A 25,841-nucleotide genomic window follows, 5' to 3' on the forward strand; every position below is an offset into this window, starting at 1 on the left:
AATGAGTCTGCCATGGACCCCTGAGTTCAAGCACACACAACTAAGCTGTAAAACGCAGGTATCCACATGCACTCTGTACACCATAAATCTGCTACTCCTTTGAAAAACCTAAGTACTGAGCAGTTATTTTCCAGGAATCTTTCAGTAAAAAGAGGGTAGGGAAGTGGCAACTGGTAGAAACAGTCCCAAACACTTGGGAATAACGGAGTTGCATTGTGGCCTAGTTGGCAGCAATCCGAGAAATTAGAGTGGATTCATCCTCTTTGTAAAGCTGGCTGTGTTCTTTCTGATAAACATTGTGTTGTACCTATGAGAATCATCTTCATCAACATTAATAAACCATATACTATATAGTATATACCAGTGTTAACAACTGTGGCAAAACTTGACGCTCCTGCAACCTCACCACTTCACAGCAATTTTCTACAATCCAGCTGGTGATCATCCTTATTCCCCATGTTAACCCTGACAGGAAAGAGATCTCACCAGTAACCCCTTTTCACCCACACAGACGCAAACATACCTACCAAAGACCCATCCGGCCCTGCACAAACAGCACTGTTGTAAGTTAAATCATTGACAACTCAACGCTGATTGATAAAAATGTACTGATCACAGAAAAAAATACTTTGAACAGAATCAATTGGAATTTTATATCACAGACTATTATTTAAAATGCCATAGAAATTTGGGATGAAAAATTCCAGTTCTATCATCCTGCACATTGACCCTTAAACCAAAAAATCTCTCTACGAATAATAACTAAATACATGCAGAGTTTTTACAATATTCATATCCATTTTAATCAACATTCATAATTATTTTGCACGTTTTAAAATTAACTAACAATTATCATGTCACAATCCTCCTCAAGTTCATGATCAAATCTCAGCCAGGTTTTCTGGTTACCATGATTCAGTGCTTTCTAGCTCTTCCTTGGCCCTGCAGGCACTACCAGTGAGTATCTTGAGGTAGACATCTTTCAAGTCTTTACATACTTTCATTCACTTCATTTGACACTACACAATCTCTGTAACTGACACAGTATTGATGAATACCTTACAGACCAATCAGATGTTTCTGGTACACTAAGAGTCACAAAACAGCTAATTAACTACTTACCCATGCAAAGATGGTGCATTGCGCAGCACAACATCCACAGCCTGAATAGCTTTCTGTGGGATTTCCAGTGTACGCTCACTGCTCATATATGTAGAGAGGGATTCCAAATTAACTTGAGATGTGTATTTGATGGTAATCTCACACTCTTTAACCCTAACAGATTCATCATCTTGCACCGTGAAATGATCAGTTATCTGAAAAAAAAAACACTTCAGTACTTTGCTACAGAGTATCACAGTACCTCTTTCAATAGTTGTATGTACCACAATGTTCAGAACTGAAGACTTATAAATCTTACAACAAATACACAGGAAAACCAACTTTTTTAATTAACTCTGATATGGCAAAATTTGAGACTTTCATAATGATAAGTATGAAGAAGGCTGTCATCTGGGATGTCGCACTGTGTAGTCTGGTAGGAAATGATCAATGTTTCAAACGAGCGTACTGCCTCTATCATAAGGTTTATGTCTTTACATCCACATCAACATTACCAGCAGCAACAGCTTATTGTTGTTAAATTAAACCAAACATACCTCTGGCAGCTCTCGAGTACTGTACAAGTTTTTCCTCCCATCAAAAGCTGGATATCGATCAGGAAAGTTTCTCCGCCTGAATTCTTCCATTGCACGTCTGAAATAAGAGATTATGTATAATTACACAAAATGTTATACAGTTTCAACAGTAATTCTAACAAAACTAGAAACATACAGAAACATGATATATTTATAAGCATAAAAATTCAATACAACATACACAATCTGCATAACATACATGTTTATAATAGAAGCAACGTAGTCTTCTACACTGTGCAATAACATTTTAAGACCTTTAATCTATCAAGTTTCTACTGAGGCATAATAAAACAGCAAGATTTTTTTACATTACAGACCTAACTACTTTGGTCTTAACAATGCTAGTACCTGGAAATGTCATGAACTTCAAGAAAGCTAGATGCTACATACTATAAGTTTATATATCAACTTATATAATTTGAATCTTTATTGTTATACAAAACAATGTACATAACCTCAAATCAAAATATCTCTTATGACAAATAAACATAGTTTATATAAAGCGCATGCAATGGACCCACACCTGAAGAATTTCATGAAAGTCTGACTGAATAAAGCTGTGCAAACAGTTTATCATTAATAGTTTTATTAAATAATGGAACTGTTCTTATCAGATCACTACAGTTCATACACTAACCAAAGATCCTCATTGTATCCTCCAAGTGTGGTTACAAATGCAACAATCAGTGAGGAAAGGGTTAAGCTTGTCACCCTTTCAAGGCACCCTCACAATTCATTCTGACCCACAAGTTCAAAACCACTGGACTAGAGTATGTATTGTTACAAAAACAAAAATTTAGGACTTTTTTAACATGCATCTACAAATAATGCTATAATGGAGACAGCAGTCATTAATTCAAAATCACAATGAGAAAGGACCTGCTTGCAATGTACTGTTAAATGAAGCAACACCTGGCAAACCACATTACGTTTAGTCCCTAAAGTTTTGGCTAGCTCCTAAACTTGTAATGAATTTTACCAACACTGACAATGTTGACAATAACAAACTGTAAGTATATAAGCAATGCATTGATTCTACCAAATTGCATAAATACAAAACATAACATTCAGCCTCCTACTTATTAACAACAACACACAAATTACTGTGAGAAAATTAACATCATAGTATTCTGAGTTATCAGAGAAGCAAGTCATTAAAAGTTTTAATATTGTTCAAACTGACCTAAACAAGATAGACAACAGGTAAGAAATTCATTTTTGCTGCTAGCTACACAAATATCCATGGATGTACAAAGTCTTTGAAGGCAGAAAAGTTCAGTATTTGTTAGATTTAAATGTATTGGTATTATAGCAAACACATTTTCACACGCAACATATCTTCAAAACATCGTAAAAACTGATTTACTTCCTAGATTTGTGGGTAAGATAATTTAAAAAAAAAACAACAGTGCATTGAAATATGTACAATTAAAATCTTACCAGTTACCAAATAATGCAAATCAGAGTGAATTATTGTAAAACTAAATATAACCATTTTGAATCTAACGTTAACATAATTATTATTCATTATCCCATAAAAATCATACAAAGTTTACCTGTACATATCATATGCAAACTATAATGGGGCTATACACACCTCAAAAGTCTTTTTGGAAATGGTGACGGTTTAAATTCCACATCATAATGAATTGCAATTTTGTTCCGAAGCTTTGACAAGTCCAGTGATAAATAGTTGGTTTCTACAACAGTTTTTCTTCCTTTCGTCCCACAACCTGTCCTATTTGGGATCTTTAATGTCTGCATTCCTTTAGTTATAGCTGCAACATCAGCATCTCCAGTCTGTTGCTTTACAGTGCCTGCAAGTTCATCAATGAACAACAAAATATATTTAAAATTTATAAATATTCTTTATTCAAGAATATAAAACTGAGATCAGTTCAACACAAGGATGGAGTTCCAGGCTGAACTCATAAAGGTTATTTTAGTAGTTTACAGAATTAATAAAGATCAGTCTATGCTTGTGTCAGCATTATAAAGGAAAGAGACTAATGTTACGTTCGTCAAACATAACCTTGAAGATTAATACTATTACTACATTTGCACTTGTTGATATGCAAACATTTTGCACAAATTTGTAGGTACTTTCACACTAATACTATTATTCCTAGTCCCAATGCTTCAGCTGCTATCACTGCAAAACTGAAAGCCAAAATAAAATGTTCACACACTCACTACATTGTTTTACATTCTATAAAGAATATCCATACATGTATTTCAGGAATCTCCAAAAAGTGATACTAGTGTTGCTCCTACCACATAACTTTTTGTTTATGCCCTAATGTTGTTACTGATTACATAAAAATAAAATTACAAGGTTGTAGTTATCTCATACAGCATAACTTAAAGATCAAAATTCATTAAAAGAGATAAAGTGGCTCAAAACATGAAAATAATGACAAACAGGTACACACACAGACAGCATGGTAATCTAATGAGATTAATTTTGTATTCCATATGGAATGAAAATAGGCCAAAAATCAAACTATTTTGTGACTTATTATTTGAGCTGAAAAAGTATAGTTAAGTTAAAAATTATTTTAAAATTAAATTTCCAACACAAAACTTTAATTTTAAAATTATCAATCAAACACCTTCCTGAGCACAATATCAGCAGTTTCGTAATGAAAATAAAAATGTGCATATGGATACAAAGTAAAATATACTTCAGGCCACCGACATTTTTGGATTTTGTAATAAGAAGTGTCTTAGAGTGTGGGTAAACAATTATTTTTACTCACACTCCAGAGGCAGAAGAGCCTCACTAGAAAAATTCTTCATTCTAATAATAGTTAAACACTTATTAATTATCTGCATTGATAGAACATACAATATGCAAGAATTAGGCCATGACCACTTCTTTCCACATCCTTTCCAATTCATTATTTACCATCATCCTCTCATTTGATGCTATATAGTCTGAATACGAGCAACTGAAAAAGTGTTGTTAAATAAACACAGCTGTATCATCAAATACTGCACAATCTTTGACAAATTGTGGGCCATCATAGAAGAAGATAATTGAGAACGGTATGAACATATGACAAATATCTGAGTTAATAGAAATTAAGAAAAAATTGTTTACATTTCAGTAACAACTTTGAAGTGGTTTTGTATGACTTATGAAAGGCAGAACACAGGAAGACGTAATGGGGTGATACTGTTGACAAGATTAAGATAGTATTCAATAAAAAATGCAGACAAACATTACATATTCAGAAGGCATTCTCCATCAGCCAAATACAGAATGTATTAACGTTTTAAGTACCTGCTCGGGGGTTTCCTTGTCCTCTTCCTCTGCCAGCATCGTAAGTAGGAGGTTTCATTGGCTGTTGATTCTGAGGTTGTGAACAATATTGTGGACCTTGAAACCTTTGTCCCTGTGATTGCTGTGATGGTCCAGCTACGCAACCACCTGACAACACTGGGGGTGCCTCGTTTTGCTTTTGTGATGATCCCACTTGCTGCCTAACAGTTTTCATCAGAGGCTGACCTCCTGCTGCCTGCTCCTCTCTCTGTCCACTAGATTTCTTCCCTGAATAAAAATTTTACATTAAAATAAGATTTAGCTTAACTAAATCCATGGAACACAGTCCTTCTTGAGAATTTTATGTCACTCGACCTATCAAGGAATTCAATGCCATTTACGGAACCTCAAGGTTATGTTCACAAGAGCCTGTACTAATCCATGCCCTGGGTCTAATAATTCAGGAAAAAGTAAAACAATTAGAATATTTATGCTACAACAATGGTTGACAGGATGCCAATGGCAAAATTAAACACCATGTTACTTATGAAGATATCTCTCAATTAACAAAACAAGTTTAAAGAAGTAAATGGTAAAACAGTCTGAACTAATAAAGATTAAAATAGATAAACGCATATGGACAGGCAGGCAGACAAGCATGATTTTAATAGGTGCTTCAATGGATTGCATGCTCCTGAAAAGTTAATGTCTTCCTCCAAAATTTCTGGGCTAGCTCCTAATACAAACAAACATTTTCAAGACCTACAATAACATATTCCTCCCACTGCTCTGATAATTCTTTCTGCTTCAGAATAAAACTAATAAGTCTGCAGATCTCAAAACATATCAACTGTAGCTGTAACTACTGCATAAATCAACTGTGCCAGAATCTGATCAGTAGATGGTGAGTTAAGCCTTTTAAACTTTTAAATAAAAATCTCAACCTCTCACAAACTATTCCTAAGTTATAATTCAGCTGTATGCATCTCATTTTGCCTAGCATCATTAACTTCATGCACATTCTCTAAGATATTTGAAAAAAGTTATGTATAAGAGAGTAAGTGATTTCTTAAACTCGAACAACATCCTTGCAGGTGAAGAATTTGGATTTTGAAAAAAATCTCTCAACTGATAAAGCCCTGTTCAACATACAGAATAAATTTTAAGAGCACTAAATAATAAAGTGCATGTTGGTGGAATACCTTGTGATCTTCCTAAAGCATTCAATTGTGTAAATCATGAATTATTACTATCAAAACTAAATTTTTACAGAATTAAATATAAAGCTGGTCAGTGGTTTAAATCATACCTTCATGACAGAAAGCAACAGCTAGAAATAAAATCATCAGATTCAAATGATAGCGCCTACACAAATTGGGGTGTTGTAAAACATGAAGTGCCTCAAAGTTCAATATTTGATCCTCTGATTTTTCTTGTATTTATCAATGATCAGCCCCAACCATAAACTCTCAGTCTAAACCTATACTCTTTGCTGATGATACTAATATTATTATTTCACATCCAGAAATTGCCTGTTTTCAAAATTACATAAATGATGTCCTTGTTAGATTAAACAAATAAATTGAAGCCAGTAAACTCACATTAAATTGTGACAAAACAATTTTCATGAAATTTTGTACTAACAGCAGAACTTGTGTAAGTCGAAATATATGGTATGACGAGTAGATAAAATAATGGAGGAAATTGATTCAAATAAAATTTCTTGGTCTACAAATTAATAACAATTTAGACTGGAAAACACATATTCAATACATAATCCTTAAACTAAGCTCGGCATGTTTTGCTATAAGGGCATTTGCAGCACTCATAAAAACAGAAACTTTAAAATTAGTTTATTTAACCTACAATCTGAGGTAGCAGTCCACCTCATAGGGCCATATCTCAGAAATGGCCACCTTCACTATTGCAACGGTAGGCAGTGTAATTAACAAGAACAGAAACTGTTTTCTACCCACTAATGGATAGGCTGTAACAAGATATACAGCTACTTGTGAAAGTTCTCAAAAAGTAAAAGGTCACAGAGAACTGGGTCTACTTAATATTATATCAAACAAGACACAAAGTGGCCATAGCTTACCTTTCTTCCTCACCATGTCAGGACCAGAATATCTACAACAAAATATAAAAACATTACAACATAAATATATATTAATTAACTCTAAACTTGTTTCAAACGTTAATTTTTATCATGAAAGAGATTATTAATCACAAGTAAATAAATGTTGTCACATAAATTTTACAATTTCACCCAAAACCATTTCTTCGGTGATCTTACTTTCTGAGCAGGCAAGATTACTGGATTTCACAAATCTGTATTTAAATGCTTTTATGTAGGTTAGATTTAAGGTTCCTACTCAACTGCGTACTATTAAGTGCCAAGAATAAAACAATCTCTCAATGACATGGATTTTAGATCCAACTTTTTTCACAATTTTCTGCAGCAAATTTTACATTGCTAAAATAAATATGTTAATGTGGAAACCTTTCAACAATATTAATAAAGTACCACTTAACCAGGAAGTGAGTACAGACAGATTGATATTTGATACTCTTGCCACGAAGATGTCAACTGTGCCCCTCAAGCGTAATGACAGCACCAGAACCCAGAAAACAACAACATTCAATACATTCACCAACCAAATGTGGCGAAGTCCTTATCACCCCGCCTTTATATTTTGAGTTTCTGGTTCAAATTTTTACCAGGTTAATTGTTGTAACATCTTTTGTGGGTTTCCTAAGGGCCTTAAGCAAATGGTAGGTTAGTCATACATAAATCTTCTAAAAATTGGAAATATTAGTTACATGTAAAATATAATTATCTGCAAGTGTTTGTTGTATTTAAAAATGGGCAACTAATAAGCACATACTTGATACTATCAAAATTCGCAATTCCAAATCTGAAACATTTATATTTGACTAACTAGATGGCTTACGGAACCCGAAGGTTCATCACCGAATTAACCAAACCCCTCCACCGGACCCTGTCCCGGGCCAACAAAATCCAGTCTCCTTCAACTCCTATCTCCCATAGATCCCGCCTGACATTATCCTCCCATCTACGTCTAGGTCTCCCCAGAGGTCTCTTCCCCTCAGGCTTCCCAAATAGTGGACCCAACCAACCAGATGGCTTACCGAACAAGAAGGTTCATCACCGAATTAACCAAATCCCTCCACCGGACCCTGTCCCGGGCCAACAAAATCCAGTCTCCTTCAACTCCTATCTCCCATAGATCCCGCCTGACATTATCCTCCCATCTACGTCTAGGTTTCTCCAGTGGTCTCTTCCCCTCAGGCTTCCCAACCAATAACCGGTGCACACCTCTTGTCCCATCCATGCGTGCTACATGCCCAGCCCATCTCATTCTTCTCGACTTAATCACCCTGACAATATTAGGGGAGGAGTACAGATTTTTAAGCTCATCATTATGCAGTTTTCTCCATGTCCCATCATCTTCTCTCCTAGGCCCAAATATCCTCCTCAACACCCGATTCTCAAACACCTGCAATCTGTGCTCCTCCCTCTGAGTGAGAGACCATGTTTCGCACCCATACAAGACAACGGGAAAAATTATTGTTTTGTGTACTTTAATCTTCAGCTTCTTAGAAATCAGACTTTTATATAAGAGATTAGAGCAAAGCGCTCTTTTCTCTTCTCTAGAGTCCTTGTCTTTCCTTCTCGATAATTTCGCGTTTTTCGTCTATCGGTTTCTGTTGATATTTAATATTTCGTTTATCAATGTAAGTCTTCCTTCGCTTTTCTTTATTTGTTAAATAGGTCTGATGTTTTAGTTCTTTACTTCGCTGTTCAGAGGCCAACTGTTCTTGGTCAGTCAACTTTCTACGTTGCAAATCTTCGTCTTAAAATCGATCATAAAGTCAGTTTTCATAAGAGTTATCGTAATCGTAATATATCGAATGAGTAGTTTACCTTGTTGCTGTTGGTACTTCAAGTAGTTGATACCGTTTTCTTTCACCTTTCTTCATTTCTTAAACAGTTCTGATGTTTTAGACAATGAAAGGAAGGTAGCTGAATGTAATGTAATATAACGAAATGAAATGTAATGTAATGAAACACAATGTCAAAATTATTTAGTCTACGACGCACTTTTTCTACAACCGATTCACAGCTCAACTCTTTCCGCAATGACGAATGCGGATTGTTGACGACAATATATACTAATGCAACAATGCCGAGTAAACAGATGACGTAACAATTAGTTTCTTAGCTAACATAACCATTGTTGTCAATCCATATCAACAATGTGTAAACATGGACCGACAACAATGGTCAGTTTACTCGGCATTGTTGTGTTACATTATTGCCGTCAACAATCCACTTTCGTAACAAGATGGATGACATTGAAGATAACATTACATTACATTACTTCCATTTATGCAAATTGGGAGGTTAAGACATCAATTGGGTGCATTTCGGATACTGGGACAAGTTATCAATGTTCCAGTAGATGTTAATAATATGGCAACGCTACTACCTAGAGAATTGGACGATGATTACAGTTTCAACGTCCATATAAAGAGAAACTTGATTCAATCTACGTATCTGGTAGGAATAAAGTATAAAGGAATTATTTAGAATAAAGTCAATATATAAACTTCCTTTCCGTATAGACGTATTTACGTCAAAAAGGATTTAGGAGCCATCACCCTCAAAGTTACTCCCATATTAAACTTAAGTTACTCGCACCGACGTTGCTGAAATGGCTTGCGGTAAATGTTACATTTCTCAACAGAACAAATTGTAAGATTTGAGGTTTTCACAGCGGTGAGTATGAAGACTTCTGTCTTCTGGGTTTTTATCCGAAGTTTCAGAGGTCATACTGCCTCCATCATCTGGGCGATGAATGCCTCGCAAGTTGGTGGTAAGAAATGTAAGGCATTTGTGGGAGCCGTGAAGGAAGGAATCAATGGAGCGAACTGAGTTTTGTGAACATGAATCTTTTTGTTTTGAGTTTTACAACTTTTTGTGATTGGTGAGAAATAATTGAGTGTTTATTTGAAGTAAAGACATTTTCTCTTTTGCCCTGTTCAATTTGCATTGGCCGTCCTTGTGAAAAGAACATGGTAGGTGCAAAACCTACAAGACCAAGATGGATGCTGGAATGTGGTTTCCTAAATGCCTGATTCTATGGAGGTTCTGAGGAAGAAGGGTTTTTCCTCATCCGCCCCCTTCCTATTTCAGGTGCAGTTAACTAACTTGCAGAGTAGTGTCCTTTGTGAGGACCTAGTAATCACTCAGCTGTTCAAGAACTTCTGTTCCTGTTTTGGAAGCTGAACCACAAGAGCCCATTTGTGGACCTGAAGTCGAGCCAGATTATTATGATTAGGTCTACAAAGTCTTCTCTTCAAGTTTCTGACTAAAATTTTATATGAATTTTACATCTTCCCTGTACAAGTTATTTGCCCTACTCATAATATATAATGGTAAGAAAAGAAGTTACCAGTGTCGAACAGAATTGTATTGAAATAAAATATTCAAATATAATAGACAAAATCATAAGAACGTGAATATTTTGAGGGAAGTCGGTGATTCAGAGAGTGCAGCAGCAGATGTGCCATCTACAGGAGGTGTGTATTTTGTTCCAGCATTTTCTGGCCTCTATGCCCCATACTGGCGTAAGGATGCACGAGGGTAAGAATGCATAGAATGAGAGATTGTTGTGAAGAAATGATATGAAGGAATTCATAGAAAAGGGTCTTTTTGCTCAGCTGGTGCACAAATAACCAACTGTTCATGGAACATGTCACAGTATTGTGTTCTGAACCAGTTGCGTTCAGGCCACACCCTCACACTCCATTCTCTGGCCTTTGCCTAGCCTTCTATATGGTCTCTTCCAGTAAGATATTCTAAAATTCTGTTCTGATTCTCTTTGATTATCCTGATAATATTTGCTGCTTCTTATTACGTAACTTTTGTTTTCAGCTTATTAGCTCCAAATATGTTTCTCAGCACTGTGTTCTTAAATTCCCTTATCCTTGCTTCCTTTTAGAGAGACAAGTGTTCATCCATTCAAAACAGAAATTTTAGATACAAAACAAAGTTTTATACGTTTCTTGTTAATTTTGTTGAGATAAATAATATTATAATTTCTTTAAGTTATTCATATTGAACCCCATGTTTAGTATCAGACAAGTAATTTAATCTTAATTTTGTATTATATTTTGGAGCGGCAGTTTTATGTATTCATTTGGTGTGCATCAAGATCATCTTCATGAACTGCAGAATTTAAACTTTTCAATGTTTTTAATTTATAACCGTTTTATGTTTGTAGCATTATCTGTGGTCTGAGTCAGTTTATATATATCTTCATGATGTGGTGCTTAAAGAACACAAGAGTCAAGTTTTCCTTAGAAAATTACTTACTGATTGGCAAACAATTAATTTAGCTGAAGTTAGAAGTTTTTAAGACAGTTTTGTGTTGTAGCAAGATTGAAAGAAACAATTATTGGAGTATACTGACATTCCAGAGGTGTTCTTTATTCCACGTCAAGTAGATTGTTCTTGCACAAATGCCATCTAAGGTCTTTGCACCTTAAACCATTCTTGCACTAATATTATCACAGGCTGTTGTGGTTTATAACATTCTTGTATTAATTTGACCTGATGCTGTTGTTGCACAACAGTTGAACTTGACCCAAGACCTGCTCTCCACATGGTTGGGGAAATGTAACCAACCAAACAAGTTTTATTGAGCATGAACCTTATTAAATTTATTTTATGTACATAATGTACACAAATGAAAATTTTACTTTCGAAACTTTTTTCAGTAATTTCGAAAAAAAATTATTTTGTGCGCTTTTAAGGCAATTTCCAGAATTTTTTTATTTTTAAAATACTTTTAAAAATTTGATTTTTTTTTAATTTTTACTGCTAGATTCATACAAGAACTGGTCTCTGCCAAACCCGATCTAACAGAGGACACTCTGTCTCACCCGATCTGTGCTTCAACCTGTATCCGTCAGATACGATCTCTGTTTTACACGGTCTCTGCCAGACTCCGCATGTCTCAGAGGTTAGGTTGGGTTACGTTAGGTAAAGGTAGGCCCGAGACTGTCATAAGGATATCGGACCTTACTGAGACAGGGTCTTTCAGAGAATTTGCGACAGTGCCCCGCGTGATCCGATCTGAGGACACTGTCAGGCGGGGAGTTTGACTGGGGCGGTACATATGTCAAAGGATAACGCAGGTGTCCTAAGGCCAGCTCAGCGAGGACAGAAACCTCGCGTGGAGCAAAAGGGCAAAAGCTGGCTTGATCCCGATGTTCAGTACGCATAGGGACTGCGAAAGCACGGCCTATCGATCCTTTTAGCTTGGAGAGTTTCCAGCAAGAGGTGTCGTCGGTTACGTCGAAGACCGGATGATGCAGATCACTATACTGACAGTGATCGTGTGGGGAGAATTTTTGAATTTTTTTTTTGATATTTTTCCAAATTTTCAAAAATTCAAAAAACCTGGAAGTTTTCTAAAAAGCGCACAAAACCAAAAAAAATTTAATATTTTGTATTCTAAGTTTTTTAAAAATTTCAAATTGTTTGCTTTTGTTAGCATTTCAGACAATTTCCAGCATTTTTTATTTTTAAAATTTTTGGAAAATTTTACATTCAAATTTTTTCCGAATTTTTTTTGATTTGTGCGCTTTTCAGATAATTTCCAGCATTTTACATTTTTCAAAAATTTTGAAAAATTTAAATTTTTTTAAAAAAAATTCACTGCTAGATCCATACAAGAACCGGTCACTGCCAAATCCGATCAAACAGAGGCACGCTCTGTCTCACCCAGTCTGTGCTTCAACCGGTCTCCATCAGATACAATCTCTGTTTTACACGGTCTCTGCCAGACTCCACATGTCTCAGAGGTTAGGTTAGGTTGGGTTAGGTTAGATTAGGTTGGGTTAGGTTAGGTTAGGTCAAGTTAGGCGAGTGACTGTCATACAGAGATCGGAACTTACTGAGACAGGTTCCTTCATAGGTTACGTCAAAGACCGGATGATGCAGAGCACTATACTGGCAGCGATCAGGTGGGGAGAAGTTTTGAAAAAAAAATTGAAATTTTTCCAAATTTTCAAAACTTAAAAAAATGCTGGAAATTGTCCAAAAACCTCACAAAAATTTTTTGGTTTCGTGCGCTTTTCAGACAATTTCCAGAGTTTTTTGATTTTTCAAAAAATTTTGAAAACTTGAAATTTTTTTAAAATTTTACTGCTATCCACACAACAACCGATCACTGTCAAACTCGATCTAACATTGGCATGCTGTCTCACGCGATCTGTTCTTCAACCTGTCTCCGTCAGATGAGTTCTCTGCCTCACACGGTCTCTGCCAGACTCCTCATGTCTCAGAGGTTAGGTTAGTTTGGGTTAGGTTACGACAGGTAAAGTTAGGCCCGAGACGGTCATACAGAGACCGAACCTTACTAAGACAGGGTCCTTCAGAGAAGGTTACGTCAAAGACCGAATCATGCAGAGCAAAATGCCTACAGCGATCGTGTATTTTGTCAAGTCTTGTCAATTAAGTTCTGGAAGTACCTGTGGTCCAGGCACTCTCCTCCTCTTGTATTAGATCCGGAACCAAGGTAAGTCTGAAATTTCGATTAGAAAATTCTGAATCACAAGAACTGAGAATAAAACTGTTCAGAATAGAAAGGTTCAGAAAGTAAAAGAATAATTTTTTATTCCATTTCCATTTTGTCCACTGTTTTTTCACTGTTTACCATGCAGTCACTCTTGTCTGCATACCCCATGCATCTATTAGTCTTGTACAATGGATGGTTTCAGTGAATTTCCATGCTCATCACAGAAATTACCTTCTGCTGGAGGATGACGCATATATGTCAGTATGATTATGTTTTGTCTTTCTATTCTGTGGCTGTCAAGTCAACCTTGACCCCAGTCTTTATGTCACCCCATTTCAGTATGAGTTTCCTTCCAGAGCCACTAGGCATTTCTTTTAAATTTGGTCCGACAGTATGACAGCAATTTATGGCCTTTGTATGAAAATTGTCAAATAAATCAGAAGAGAAATCATCGTCAATGTAGAGTTCATGTCCCAAAACAGAAATGGTATAAACATTTATTAGTAATTATTAACAATTTTACTAGCAAAAAAATGTAACAGGCCACATGGCCTAATAAATGTTGGGGTGGTGGTGATTATAACAGCAAATAAAATATGTTTATTTGTTGCTGAATAAGAGCAGAATTGGAAGGAAAATTAAGTGAAAGTGAAGGCGAAAGCGTTGAAGAGGAATGGAGGAATGTCAAGAAGTGCCTAACAGTGGCATTAGAAGAAAAGGTTGGTAGGATGAAGAGAATACCAAGGAAGGCATGGATTACACAGGCTATGCTCGATAAGATGGATGAGAGGAGGAGATGGAACAGTGAAGAGGGAAGACAGAAATATCGAAGACTGAACAACGAACTGAGAAGAGAAACAGACAAGGCGAGAGAAGATTACATCAACGAAGTATGTGATGAGATAATGACACTCCAGAGAATTGGAAGATACGATTTGATGTATGCAAAGGCGAAACAACTAGGATGGAAAGAGAACAAAGGAATTCGAACACAGGAAATAGAAGACCCATCAGGAAAGATAGTCAGTGACCAGAATGAAGTTAAAGCTGTGTGGGAAAATTATATTGAAGAGCTCTATGACAAGGCCATTCGACAGGATGAGACGGAGATGGAATTGGAGCCAGAAGAAGAAGTAGAGGAGGACGACAAAGGTCCAGAGATACTGAAGAGCGAGTTAGAGAGGGCCATAAAGAATATGAGAAGAAGAAAAGCTATGGGAGATGATGAAATCCCATCGGACTTATTGAAAGAACTTGGAGAGAAAGGAGTGAAGGTTCTTACTAGACTCGCTAACAAGATATACACCTCCGGTGAGTGGCCCAAGGACTTTCTGGAAGTAACAATGATTCCATTACAGAAGAAAAAGAATTCCAAGAAGTGCGGCGATTACAGGACCATCAGCCTAATCTCACATGCGGCGAAGATAATGACTAGAATACTGACTAAAAGACTAGAAAAGAAGATAGAGGAAGTGATGGGAGACGACCAATTTGGATTCAGGAGAGGAAGAGGAAGCAGAGATGCCATCGGAGTTATGAGAATAATTTCAGAGAGAGTTCTCGATGTCAAGGAAGAAGTATGTGCCTGCTTCATCGACTGGAAGAAGGCTTTCGATCGAGTAAAATGGAAGAAATTAATGAGGATCCTACAGAGAATTGGAATTGATTGGAGAGATAGAAGACTAATCGAAAACCTATACATGCAGCAAAAAGTCAAAGTGAGACTGGACTCAGGAGACACCAACAGCGTTGAGATAGGTAGAGGTGTAAGACAGGGATGCTGCTTATCACCAATTCTTTTTAACCTGTACAGGGAATGGCTTGCCAAGGAAGCTCTGGAGGGAACAGGAGACTTCAAAATTGGAGGAAGAGTGATAAAGACTGTAAAGTATGCAGACGACTTAGTAATATTGGCGAAGGAAGAGGAGGAATTACAGAACATGATGGACAAGTTAGTGGAAACAGGTAGAGAGTATGGAATGGAAATCAACATTGAAAAATCAAAGGTAATGAGGATAGCACCGAGAGCAGAACCATTGAACGTTGTAGTTGGAAACCAACAGATGGAGAATGTGGAGCACGACGGACGCTCTATGCACCAAGGAGGTAAAAGCAAGGATAGCCATGGCCAAGGCAGCTTTTGTCAAGAAGAGGATACTTCTCACTAGCAAGTTGGGCTTGGAGATGAAGAAGAAACTAGTGAAGTGTTACGTATGGAGTGTCGCGCTGTATGGAGCAGAGACTTGGACACTCAGGAAGAAGGAACAGAAATACCTGGAGAGTTTTGAAATGTGATGTTGGAGAAGAATAGAGAAGATCAGGTGGACGGATCGAGTGACCAACGAAGAAGTATTGAGGAGAGTCAACGAGCAAAGAAACATTCTGCAGGCGATTACACGAAGGAAAGCTAACTGGCTGGGACATATTATGAGAAGGAATGGATTACTGAGTGATATCATCGAAGGCCAGGTTGAAGGAAAGAGAGGACTAGGAAGAAGACGGATACAGCTAACCGACGACCTTAAACAAGGAAAGAAGATGACGTTCCAGGAATTAAAGCGAGAAGCCGAGAATAGGGACAACTGGAGAGCTCTGTTTGGGCAGAGCAATGGACCTGTCGTAAGACAGAACACTTAATAATAACGCCGATTGTGAACGCTGGTCTAGATGTCAATGTGACGCAACTGAACTGGACACTTTTATTATTAGAACGATATATTATTTCTCGTATCGATTGGTATGAAATGTATCGATTCACCAGCAAATTTCTTATACCATAGCGGAAACGCTTATACATTTTGACTCGTGTGTATACGAATGGTGTTTCAGGGGTAAACGATGTTTTTTGAAAGAGTCCAGGGCCCACCCCACTCCCAGTAGATTTTTTGTGGTGAGCGGACAGTACTTATCGCGACAACCTGGGTCCAAACCCAGCTTGGAATCGGGCGATTCATACAGGTTAAAGGGAACACAGAACGAGCAATGTACCTCCCTTTTCTCACGTTAACCTACATAACTAAGCCGTTGACCAACTATGTTCTTATAATTTTGAAATCTCCGGGCACTACCTCAAAACATGGCTACAATTCAAAAAAGTTCTATCCTTCATGTTTTGTCTGAGACACGCGATTTTAGAAGATACGGTTCTTATCCGAATTCCTCTTAAGCGCCCCGTGTTTAATAATATAAATTTTATTACTCCGTATTTTAATGGAGAAGTCACATAAAGGTGGATATTTTACTTGCTTTCCATTTACTCTGCGATTTAGAATTTCTAAGACGTATATTTTACGCATTCTGTGAATAATTTAATATATTCGACATGTTCCTTCCTTGTTTAACAGGCATGTGGAATTACTTTTATCCGACTTAAAGATTTAAACATTTAACATAAATTATTTTAGAAACATCAGCTGGCTAATGTTACAAATTTGAACCACTTCATTAATTTATGGTACAGGATATTAAGAAAAACCTGTTCTTTCTCTTACATTTTTACGAATTCAACACGAGAGACCTGTTCAAAGAATTAAAATCGCTAACTATGGAGTACTAAATTAAGCTATTTTAAGCTTTATGGCACGCGAGGCCTAAGTGGATTAGTTATCGAGATAATCGTTATCTCGTGAGATATGAGATTTTTATTGTCAATGTTATGGGCTGTAACGCAACGGTTTCTTCTACCTACAAGTCTATACGGCGTTACAACTAAATATCAACATCGATAATCGATACCTCATTCAATAAGACTTATAACCAATCAGAAGATTTTGTATTTTAACAAATTAGAAAGCAGGATGTGATGTCAGCTGCCAGTTGCGTGTTGTAATTACTTCTCAGTTTTCTGTTCATCCTCTCTTCGATTTCTAAAGTTGCCTATTTAGTCCTCTGGTCAACCACTGACGACATTGACGGACTTGAGGGGTTCCTTATGATGAATATCCTCCACATGTTACAACATTTGACAATCGCTCGGTAGGCCATAGTGGTCACGTCGATCAACAGACTTTTAATTTTCTGGTTTTCTATCTGGGGAGGGCCACCCTCAGAACTGCTGTGGAGGACGCCGGAATGAGTCATTGGCCCAAAGTTTGATAGGGATGATGATTATGATGATTAAGTGATTTGTGTTCATCGAGTTGTAACAATAAGCCGCCATTATTCTTTCGAGTGGTCCCTTTTTCCTTCAGACCATCGAACCATAAATTTTACGCAACTTTTTGCCTCTCTCATGCGTGCTCATAACCCAAAGAAAAGTAGCTGATTTATAATTCATAATGTTTATTACTGAAGATACCTACAATCTGAATTTATAGACCTGCTGATTTTACTAATTAACGAAACCTAAAAAGATACACTAAAGATGAAGAACTGATGTCTTCAGTACAGACAATACCCAAACTGTAAATCACTTGCCGAATAAGTTGTGACGCCTTTTCCGAAAATTTTGCCAGCCTCAAGAGAACCGTAGTCAGATGTCTCGCGGACCCTTCGGTATGCGCTGGGGAGGGGGCGGGGCAAGGCTACAGGTCGAAGTGTGTCTAATCCAACTGTCGAGAACAATGGCGCTTTACAAAGAGTCAAGTGTAAAGCTACGTTCCGACGTCAGAAGACTTAGACGCTGCATCCAGCACGTCCAGACCGTTAACAAACTGTTTCTTATCGCAAACTCAAATCTGACACTAAATACGTATTTTTCCGAGAATGTCATGAAGTAAAGACAAGTTTATCTTTAAGGTGATAATTCATTTGAGTGATAATCGTATGATCCGGGGCTAAGTTTTAGAGATTCAAAAAAAGACAAACGAGTATTGACAAATCATGGCCAGGATAATCGAACAATCAGGAACGGTAAAAATGTATTTTAAATAAACAACGACCATGAGGTTAAAGAACGGCTGAAGACCCTACAGTAGATATCAGAGGCGGTACTATGTATTTCTGTGCCGTAGATAAGATTTGATTACTACGCCCCTAGTGAAGTGCAATCATTACGTCTCGATCAAAACCTGAGTTTATTTACAATGTAGAGATAAACATAAATACAACTGTTTAACATTTTTCATTAAAAATTTTGAATTTACAATGTAAATTTCCTTTCTTTAACAGCTGCAAATTCATCAATAACATCATTATAATTATTTGTTCCAATATCGTCCCCACTGCTAGAAGGAAAAGATTTAGCAATCACTTTTAGCCCTACAATTTCATGTATCACAAAAATATATTACAGAGAGTAAGGAATTTACTGATATTAAAATAATGTTATTAATAGCTAACTCCGTTTCTCCGTAGGCAGAAGCCATGCTTCCTGCCCCTCGTTCTGACTCTGGAAAACTTTAGTCTTACGGAATCAGGAAACTTCTATGCAGCTAAAGCATCTCGAAAAACAGTAAGACCACTACTTTATCTGGTAGAGCATTCTTCATTACATGCCATTAAACACTCGGCCATCGAAAAAGATTCCCTATTTTTAAAAGCGAACTTGATTAACGTGTCCATAAAACCATTATACTGGACAACGGAACCATTTCGACGTCAAGACAAAGCGCTCTGAGATCAATTTTAATATATTTGTCAGACCTTTCATAGTTCATATCAGTCGTCTTGGTTCCGTTTTATCCTATGCTAAAAATATTAAACCCTCCCCTGTGTCTAAGCACCACTCAATGAAGGCATAACGGAGTAATGGAGATAAATTTTCATTCATTCTATAACTCAACACTAGATTAATGCAAGCTATCAGTTTCATGGTCTCATAGGGTAAATACCCCACCATACGCAAAACCAAAGGTTCAATAACCCCAAGGAGGGCGATCCTTACATAATTCAAAATGAGTAGAATCACAATAATGGGCAGAATTTTTGAAACAAATATCTCTATAAATACGAGGTGCGATCGGAAAGTTTCAAGACTGTGTCAATAGAGGGCGAACCGGATGTAGTACGAGCTTCTGCCGCTAGGGGGTGCGGCCTACATTCATAGTGAATCAGTGTGCCAGCCGGCATCATCGAATTAGCATTTCTTTCTTAGTTACGGGCGTTTTGGTAGTGCATTACACCGACTCTCCTGCGATTTCGGAATGGCGTGTGCATCAAATTTTGCCAAAGACTCGCCAAAACGGCTACGGAAACCTATTAAATGCTAAAGCAAGCATTTGGGGAGTCCGCAAACTTTTGTGTGGCATTCACGTTTTAAAAATGGCCGAACCTCTGTCGATGATGACGAGCGTTCTGGACGACCATCTTCGAGCAGAACGCCCGAAAATGTTACGAAGATCGACGTCGTACCATCAACGACTTGTGCGACATTGTTGGGATAGGCTATGGGACCTGTCAGCTGATTCTAAAGGAAGAACTCCACATGCGACGCATCCTGTCTGTGGACCAGAAGCAGAATCGACTTCTCGTTTGTCAAGAGCTCAAAGATCTTGCAAGAACCGACTCCAACTTCCTTTCTAAGCTCCGTGTGACTTCTTCCTCTTCCCAAAGATGAAAATTCAGCTAAAGGGAAGGAGATTTGAGACGATAGAAGAGATTCAGGCAGAATCGCAGATGGTGATTGATAGGCTGACAAAGAAATATTTCCAGGGACGCTTCCAGGCTTGGCAGCGGCGCTGGGATCGTCGTGTTCACTCCCAGGGGAACTACTTCGAGGGTGATGGATGAATTTAATACCTGAGATAAGTGTACGGGTTTTTATAGGCGCAGCCTGGAAACTTTCCGATCGCACCTCGTATGCTGACGTCTGTACTTTTCTGACTCTCAAAATTTTACAAGTTTCCTTAAAGAAATTAGATCCAAATGCACGTCCTTGATCTGTGATTAAGGTTGAACCGGTCCCGTGTCTTGTGATGATCTGAGTGGCGTATACGCGTGCGCATGTCTCGGCGGTTTGATCAGGGATCGGGAAGGCTTCTGCATATTTCGTAAAGTGGTCTATGAATGTAAGCAGATACTTGTTCTTGCGGGGTGTTGGCGGGTAAGGGCCAGTTATGTCCATACTGGTAACCTCAAATGGCTCAGTAGGTTCCTCAACATCCCCTAACGGAGCGCGAAATTCATTTCCTCCCTTCCTCCTCTGACATAAATCACACCTCATCACATAGTCCTCCATGGGTTGTCTCATCTTCGGCCACCAGTACTTAAGAGCGATTAATTCAAACGTTCTCTTTCGTCCTGGATGAGCAGCGAAGATGGAATCATGAATCATGGATATTACTCGTTCAATCATAGTTTCTGGGATTACCAACAAAGTTTGGCCACGAAATTATACAAGAACGTTAAAGCAGCATGGTCTGTCATTACCAAAAATTTTCGTCCATACAGAAAGCATCGAAAATACTTGGTGGCCCAGACAAGAACTAGCGTTTCCAACTCTGAAGCTGAATACGCTCTCTCAGCCTTATTTAACTGTCTGCTAGCGAACGAAATAGGCCTCTCTATTCCGCCCTGAACTTCCGATAACAGTGCGGCTACCGCCATCTTTGATTCATCAGTAGTCAGTGTGAAGGGCAACATTTTTAATGCTACTTTAAACTGTGAGCCTTTATTCATAAAACTCGAGAGACTAAATGGTAGACTGCTGAAAGTTTTGATGCCAGTATAGCATGCACTTTCTTGTTTCCTTTGCTGTCTTTCTTACCTAATCCTTCCTCTCCGTTTTCTATTGACCGAAGTTGGTTCCACAGATTGTACAGTGTTGGCAAACTTGAAAACCAAGTATGTTAAAACTAAAAAGACACTAAAAGCACGTTACTAATTACAACCCACAAAATTTCTTCGTAAAAACCTACTTACAAAGTTGTCACACGTCACACGTCACACGTTTACTGCAGGGATGTATACAACTGTAGACATTCCACGGAAACATATGGAATAGATCACAGAGAATAAATAGCCAGCAAACATTGATGGACTACTTTGAAGACTGTTAACATGCACGTTTGTGATTATTGTTTGCTCCGCTATAACCCAGGACCGTCTTACTTTTCGACACAGGGTTACAAACTGTGGTTGTAAGTAATCTCTAAAATTGGAAGTATTGTGATAGGCATAGACTGGGGTATATTGAAATTAAACAAAGGGGAAAGACTGTAATAATTTGGCTGACATTAGGGAATATTGACAAGTTCCTATGAACCCTCCTAAAATGTAATGTCTTGACAGGCTGCTCTCTGAAATGTTTCTTATGGATGTGAGTAAAGCTGTCCCACTATACGCCATGCAATTTACTGATGATTTACATCTTACAAAGTATATGAAAAACTATATATGTATTGTGTGAATTCACAAATCCAGCACTAAAATTTCAATGAGTACATATTAGAAATTATGACATTAATTGACAAATTTGTACATTCTCTCTTCCAGTAAAGTACTTAAGTAAATTCCTCCCAAAACATTTTGCCAACAGACAAAGCTGCCAACATTCTTATAAAATCTATGGGAGATAGGAGTTGAAGGAGACTGGATTTTGTTGGCCCGGTGGAGGGCTTTGGGTAATTCGGTGATGAACCTTCGGGTTTTATAACCCATCTAGTTAGTTATGTATAAAAGATTAAAGAAATTGATAACAATATATTATGTTTATTTTATTTGCATAACGAGTTCATTCTACATCATTTTTTACACAAACACACATAACTATGACTTTATTTTATTCTATGCACCTTTCACATTCTGAATTAATGGAATTCTATCAATCTGGCATATAACAAAATACAACAGAAACACTTTCTTCGAAATACACAGTTGATGTTCAAACGTGATACAGATCTGAAACTAAAATCAAAACATTGCGGTTAAAAAAGCTTGAAAATAATTTGAATACACATACAATTTCAAACTGATTTTCACAATAAGGGCATGTAGGACAGTAATGCACTTGACAGTTTCTAAACATTGGTGTTATGTACGTAGTTAGCATTCCAGCTTCATCTTTGTTTCAATTCTTAGACCAGAGTCTGGCTATCCTGAGGTCTATTCATGGGTCCTCTCAGTCTCTCCAGGCAAATGTTAAGATAATGTCTTAAAATAGCAGTGACTATTTCCTCCAAATCTTCATAGATTGGTTTGTCACAGTCATCCTCCCCTTCAATGCCATACAACATATAAAGCGACTTCAAACCTATGCAGTTACCTCCAACTTTAATTACAAAGACTGATGACTGTAGCAGTCCTGTGTCTGAAGTATTCACGAAGTACTTCTGACTAGTCGTGCACATCCGACATTCTCGGCAATAATTTTCCTTAGTCCAATGCAGACAAATGGTACCCGGAAATAAGCTATGAATGGCTTCCATCCATTTCTTTCCAGTTCACCTCACACAGTCCTCTCAGTTCATTAAATGATAACCACAAAAGCGTATAAACTGTAGCTAAACCATTGTAACTGAAACAACTGAACTATCTTTAACATAATGAGAACCTTCATATTAAATCTGATGCAAATTTCCATTATGTGCCAATTATAGAAATAATGTCTTCACATGCACCAAGTTTCCACAATTTGTTCAATTACTGCCAATAATAAACACCCGAGAACAGTAGTAGGAATTGAACTAGGTCTTGGACACTTCACGATATCTCCACCAGTCTCGAGGAAGGAAAAAACCTGGGAACTTATGTGAAGAAAATCAATGACCAGAATAAAATCTTAGTTTTCAAATGTCTTTCTTACAGGAATAACTTAAATACTTTAAATCTAGATCTAGAATTTATATTACTTACCTTTCTATACAAAATACATAGGAAAGTCCTTTATAATCGCTTTCAAAACAGAACTTTCAAAGTACTTCCTCTGCTCGTTTGCAAGATTTGTCAATGTTATCTTTCTCCTGAAAAGAGAAAACAAGATGATTACTTTCATATTCTGTAGAATAAAGATAGCCTGATCTGCCACCAATATTCCAGTCCGAGGACATAACACATTGGGGAATTCCAAGGTTTAATGGTAACAGGAAAGCAGATCGGTGTTTAGGTTAATTTTTTAGGGCACATTTTCTAAATATTCTTCTGAAGGGATCCTCACTGAGTCACATATCCAGGGCCGTGGAGTCAGAGTCAATTAATCAAATGGCATAGGTCTGATATCTTGACTACTTAACTGCTGTAAACAGTGTGACTATCGTGAACTCAAGGTCCTTCAGACTGAGAGAAGCATTATGAAAATAAAGTAAATAATTCTGTTTTTGGTCACTTATATCAAAAGCCAAGTGTTCTATAGAAAACAGACTATAGGTAATATAAGACCCACAGTCTTAAAGTTCATAATATCATTGATGATACTAAATAACACAATGAGAGCTCAGCCATTCCACTTGTTTGCTCATGACTGTAATTTTAAGCAATATTTTATAAAACCATAACTCCTGAATACATCCTTATACCCAAATGATTTAAAGACTGTGCAGGAATTCCAATGGAGTATTTAGTACTAATTACAAAATCACCTTCATTACTAGAATATAACTAATTTTTTCTCAGCACATACAATACATGGGTTTCTAACAGATATACTCTTCCTAATAAAATATTCTTACTGTTTCTATCAGTGTAACTAGCAGAGTCACTATTACTGTCATCATCATCATCGTTAGTATAGTTATTTCCACTCAGATCAGTCACTGTGTATCTTAGTATATACAAGAGTCAATAAACACAAAATTCTTGGGTTTGCAAATTGATAATCACCTAAATTGGACTAATCATATTGATAAACTGATACCTAAGTTAAGTGGCGCATGTTACGCAGTTAGATCTCTGTTGCATGTGAGAAACACAGACACACTCAGATCAGTATATTTTGCCTATTTTCACGCTATAATGAAGTATGGAATAATTTTTGTGGGTAATTCATCAAACATCAAAAAGATATTCACTTTACAAAAGAAAAGTATTAGATTATTGGCTGGTGTAAAACCTAGAAATTCATGTAGAAGTCTGTTTAAGAAATTAGAGATCTTAGCTCTCGTTAATGAACTTTATTGTAAATAACCAAGAACTCTTTCAAACTAATTCTGCTATACACCATGTCAACACAAGGAATAAAAATCAGCTTCATAGACCAGTTGCCAACCTCTCATGTTTTCAGAAGAGTGCATATGCAGGGATCAAAATTTTCAACAGTCTACCATCAAATCACACAAATCTTGTAAATAAAAAGGCACAATTTAAGGTAGCATTAAAAAGACACTTAATTACACACTCCTTTTACTCTGTCGATGAATTTATGTTGTTTACAAATAAGTGATAAATTTTTCTTGTGTATAATGGGTAGATCTATTTGTAGCTTATCATTTCTCTAGGTGAATACTTTGTTTTGTATTATGTGACATTTATATAATAGTATGACTTGTACTTGTATAACATGTATTGTATTATTATCACTTATTCTACATCCTATTGTCATCTGACTGTCTTATGGACCCATGGAATGTAAATAAATTATTCATAGTAAGATTTAAATGTTCTCACAGCAGCAAATATGAAGATGGCTGTCATCTGGATTGCTACACCACGTAGTCTTTTAGAAGTTCACTAATGTTTCAGAGGTGTTTGGTGCCTCCATCATAAGGATGATGAATGATGGAGAGTTTCTTATTAACTTCCCTCATATGCAATATCATTTAATGGTCCATTTTGATTTGGTTAAACTTAAATTTTGACATTTCCACAATTACACACCACCTACATGAAAATATCAGACCACTGAGCCTATAAGAGCTCTGTTAATAAAATTATTGGAAATCATTTCTGATAAATATTAGGACCTTGATCCTATATATGTCAATAATTTGTTAATAAAGCATCACGTGCCATTTTCATTCACTTTCCCACTTAACCTTGATAATCAAAGTGGATAATAACTATACCAAGGATGTATAGATTTTTCAAGCTACTCATTTCTTTTAATTTCATAACAGCAGTTCTATACTCACCCATCGAGGTACACACGAGCACGAGATGCAGCCAAATGTGCATTGTATGTGGGAACTGGATAGGACACACTGCGTGTGCTTCTTGAGAACATATGACATAAGTAATATGTAAGCTGTTCAAGATCATCAGTTGTCATATTATTATCATCATTCCACAACAAATGATACTTGGTTGGTCGACTCACATCCTGTAAAAACACATTAACAGCAAAAGTTATATAGACTGTAATTGACAATCTATTCCAATACCAGTGAGAATATTATAAAAACATTAATTTTAATAATTTATTTCAATTATCATTAGTCCGTCTTTGTGGATGACCAA

The 25,841-nt window shown here is 36.9% G+C and overlaps 2 protein-coding genes across 10 annotated transcripts in view; both read right to left on the minus strand.

Annotated features, from left to right (window-relative positions):
- LOC147871390 (protein argonaute-2-like) overlaps positions 1-21,472 on the minus strand; it is a 40,866-nt gene extending 19,394 nt beyond the window's left edge. The window contains exons 1-6 of one of the 3 annotated variants that reach the window (XM_087361371.1): positions 21,375-21,472; positions 7,061-7,092; positions 4,984-5,250; positions 3,295-3,514; positions 1,659-1,755; positions 1,123-1,316 (exon numbers count right to left, since the gene is read on the minus strand). In XM_087361371.1, coding sequence (XP_087217497.1) covers positions 1,123-1,316; positions 1,659-1,755; positions 3,295-3,514; positions 4,984-5,250; positions 7,061-7,076 — 794 coding nt within the window. In that variant the 5' untranslated portion in view covers positions 7,077-7,092; positions 21,375-21,472. The other 2 variants (XM_087361373.1, XM_087361370.1) reach the window with 2 other exon arrangements.
- Positions 21,473-22,147: 675 nt separating this feature from the next.
- LOC147871391 (protein argonaute-2-like) overlaps positions 22,148-25,841 on the minus strand; it is a 61,810-nt gene continuing 58,116 nt past the window's right edge. For 6 of the 7 annotated variants that reach the window (XM_087361380.1, XM_087361376.1, XM_087361377.1 and 3 more), the window contains 3 exons: positions 25,517-25,704; positions 23,307-23,413; positions 22,148-22,358 (listed from right to left, as the gene is read on the minus strand). In XM_087361380.1, the coding sequence (XP_087217506.1) occupies positions 23,311-23,413; positions 25,517-25,704 (291 nt within the window). In that variant the 3' untranslated portion in view covers positions 22,148-22,358; positions 23,307-23,310. The remainder of the gene's footprint in view (positions 22,359-23,306; positions 23,414-25,516; positions 25,705-25,841) is intronic. The other variant, XM_087361375.1, reaches the window with a different exon arrangement.

This window comes from Zootermopsis nevadensis, unplaced genomic scaffold (genome assembly GCF_977971745.1).
Source record: "Zootermopsis nevadensis isolate Lab colony 2312 unplaced genomic scaffold, Znev_1.0 Znev_ptg000057l, whole genome shotgun sequence".
Classification (NCBI taxonomy): Eukaryota; Metazoa; Arthropoda; class Insecta; order Blattodea; family Termopsidae; genus Zootermopsis; species Zootermopsis nevadensis.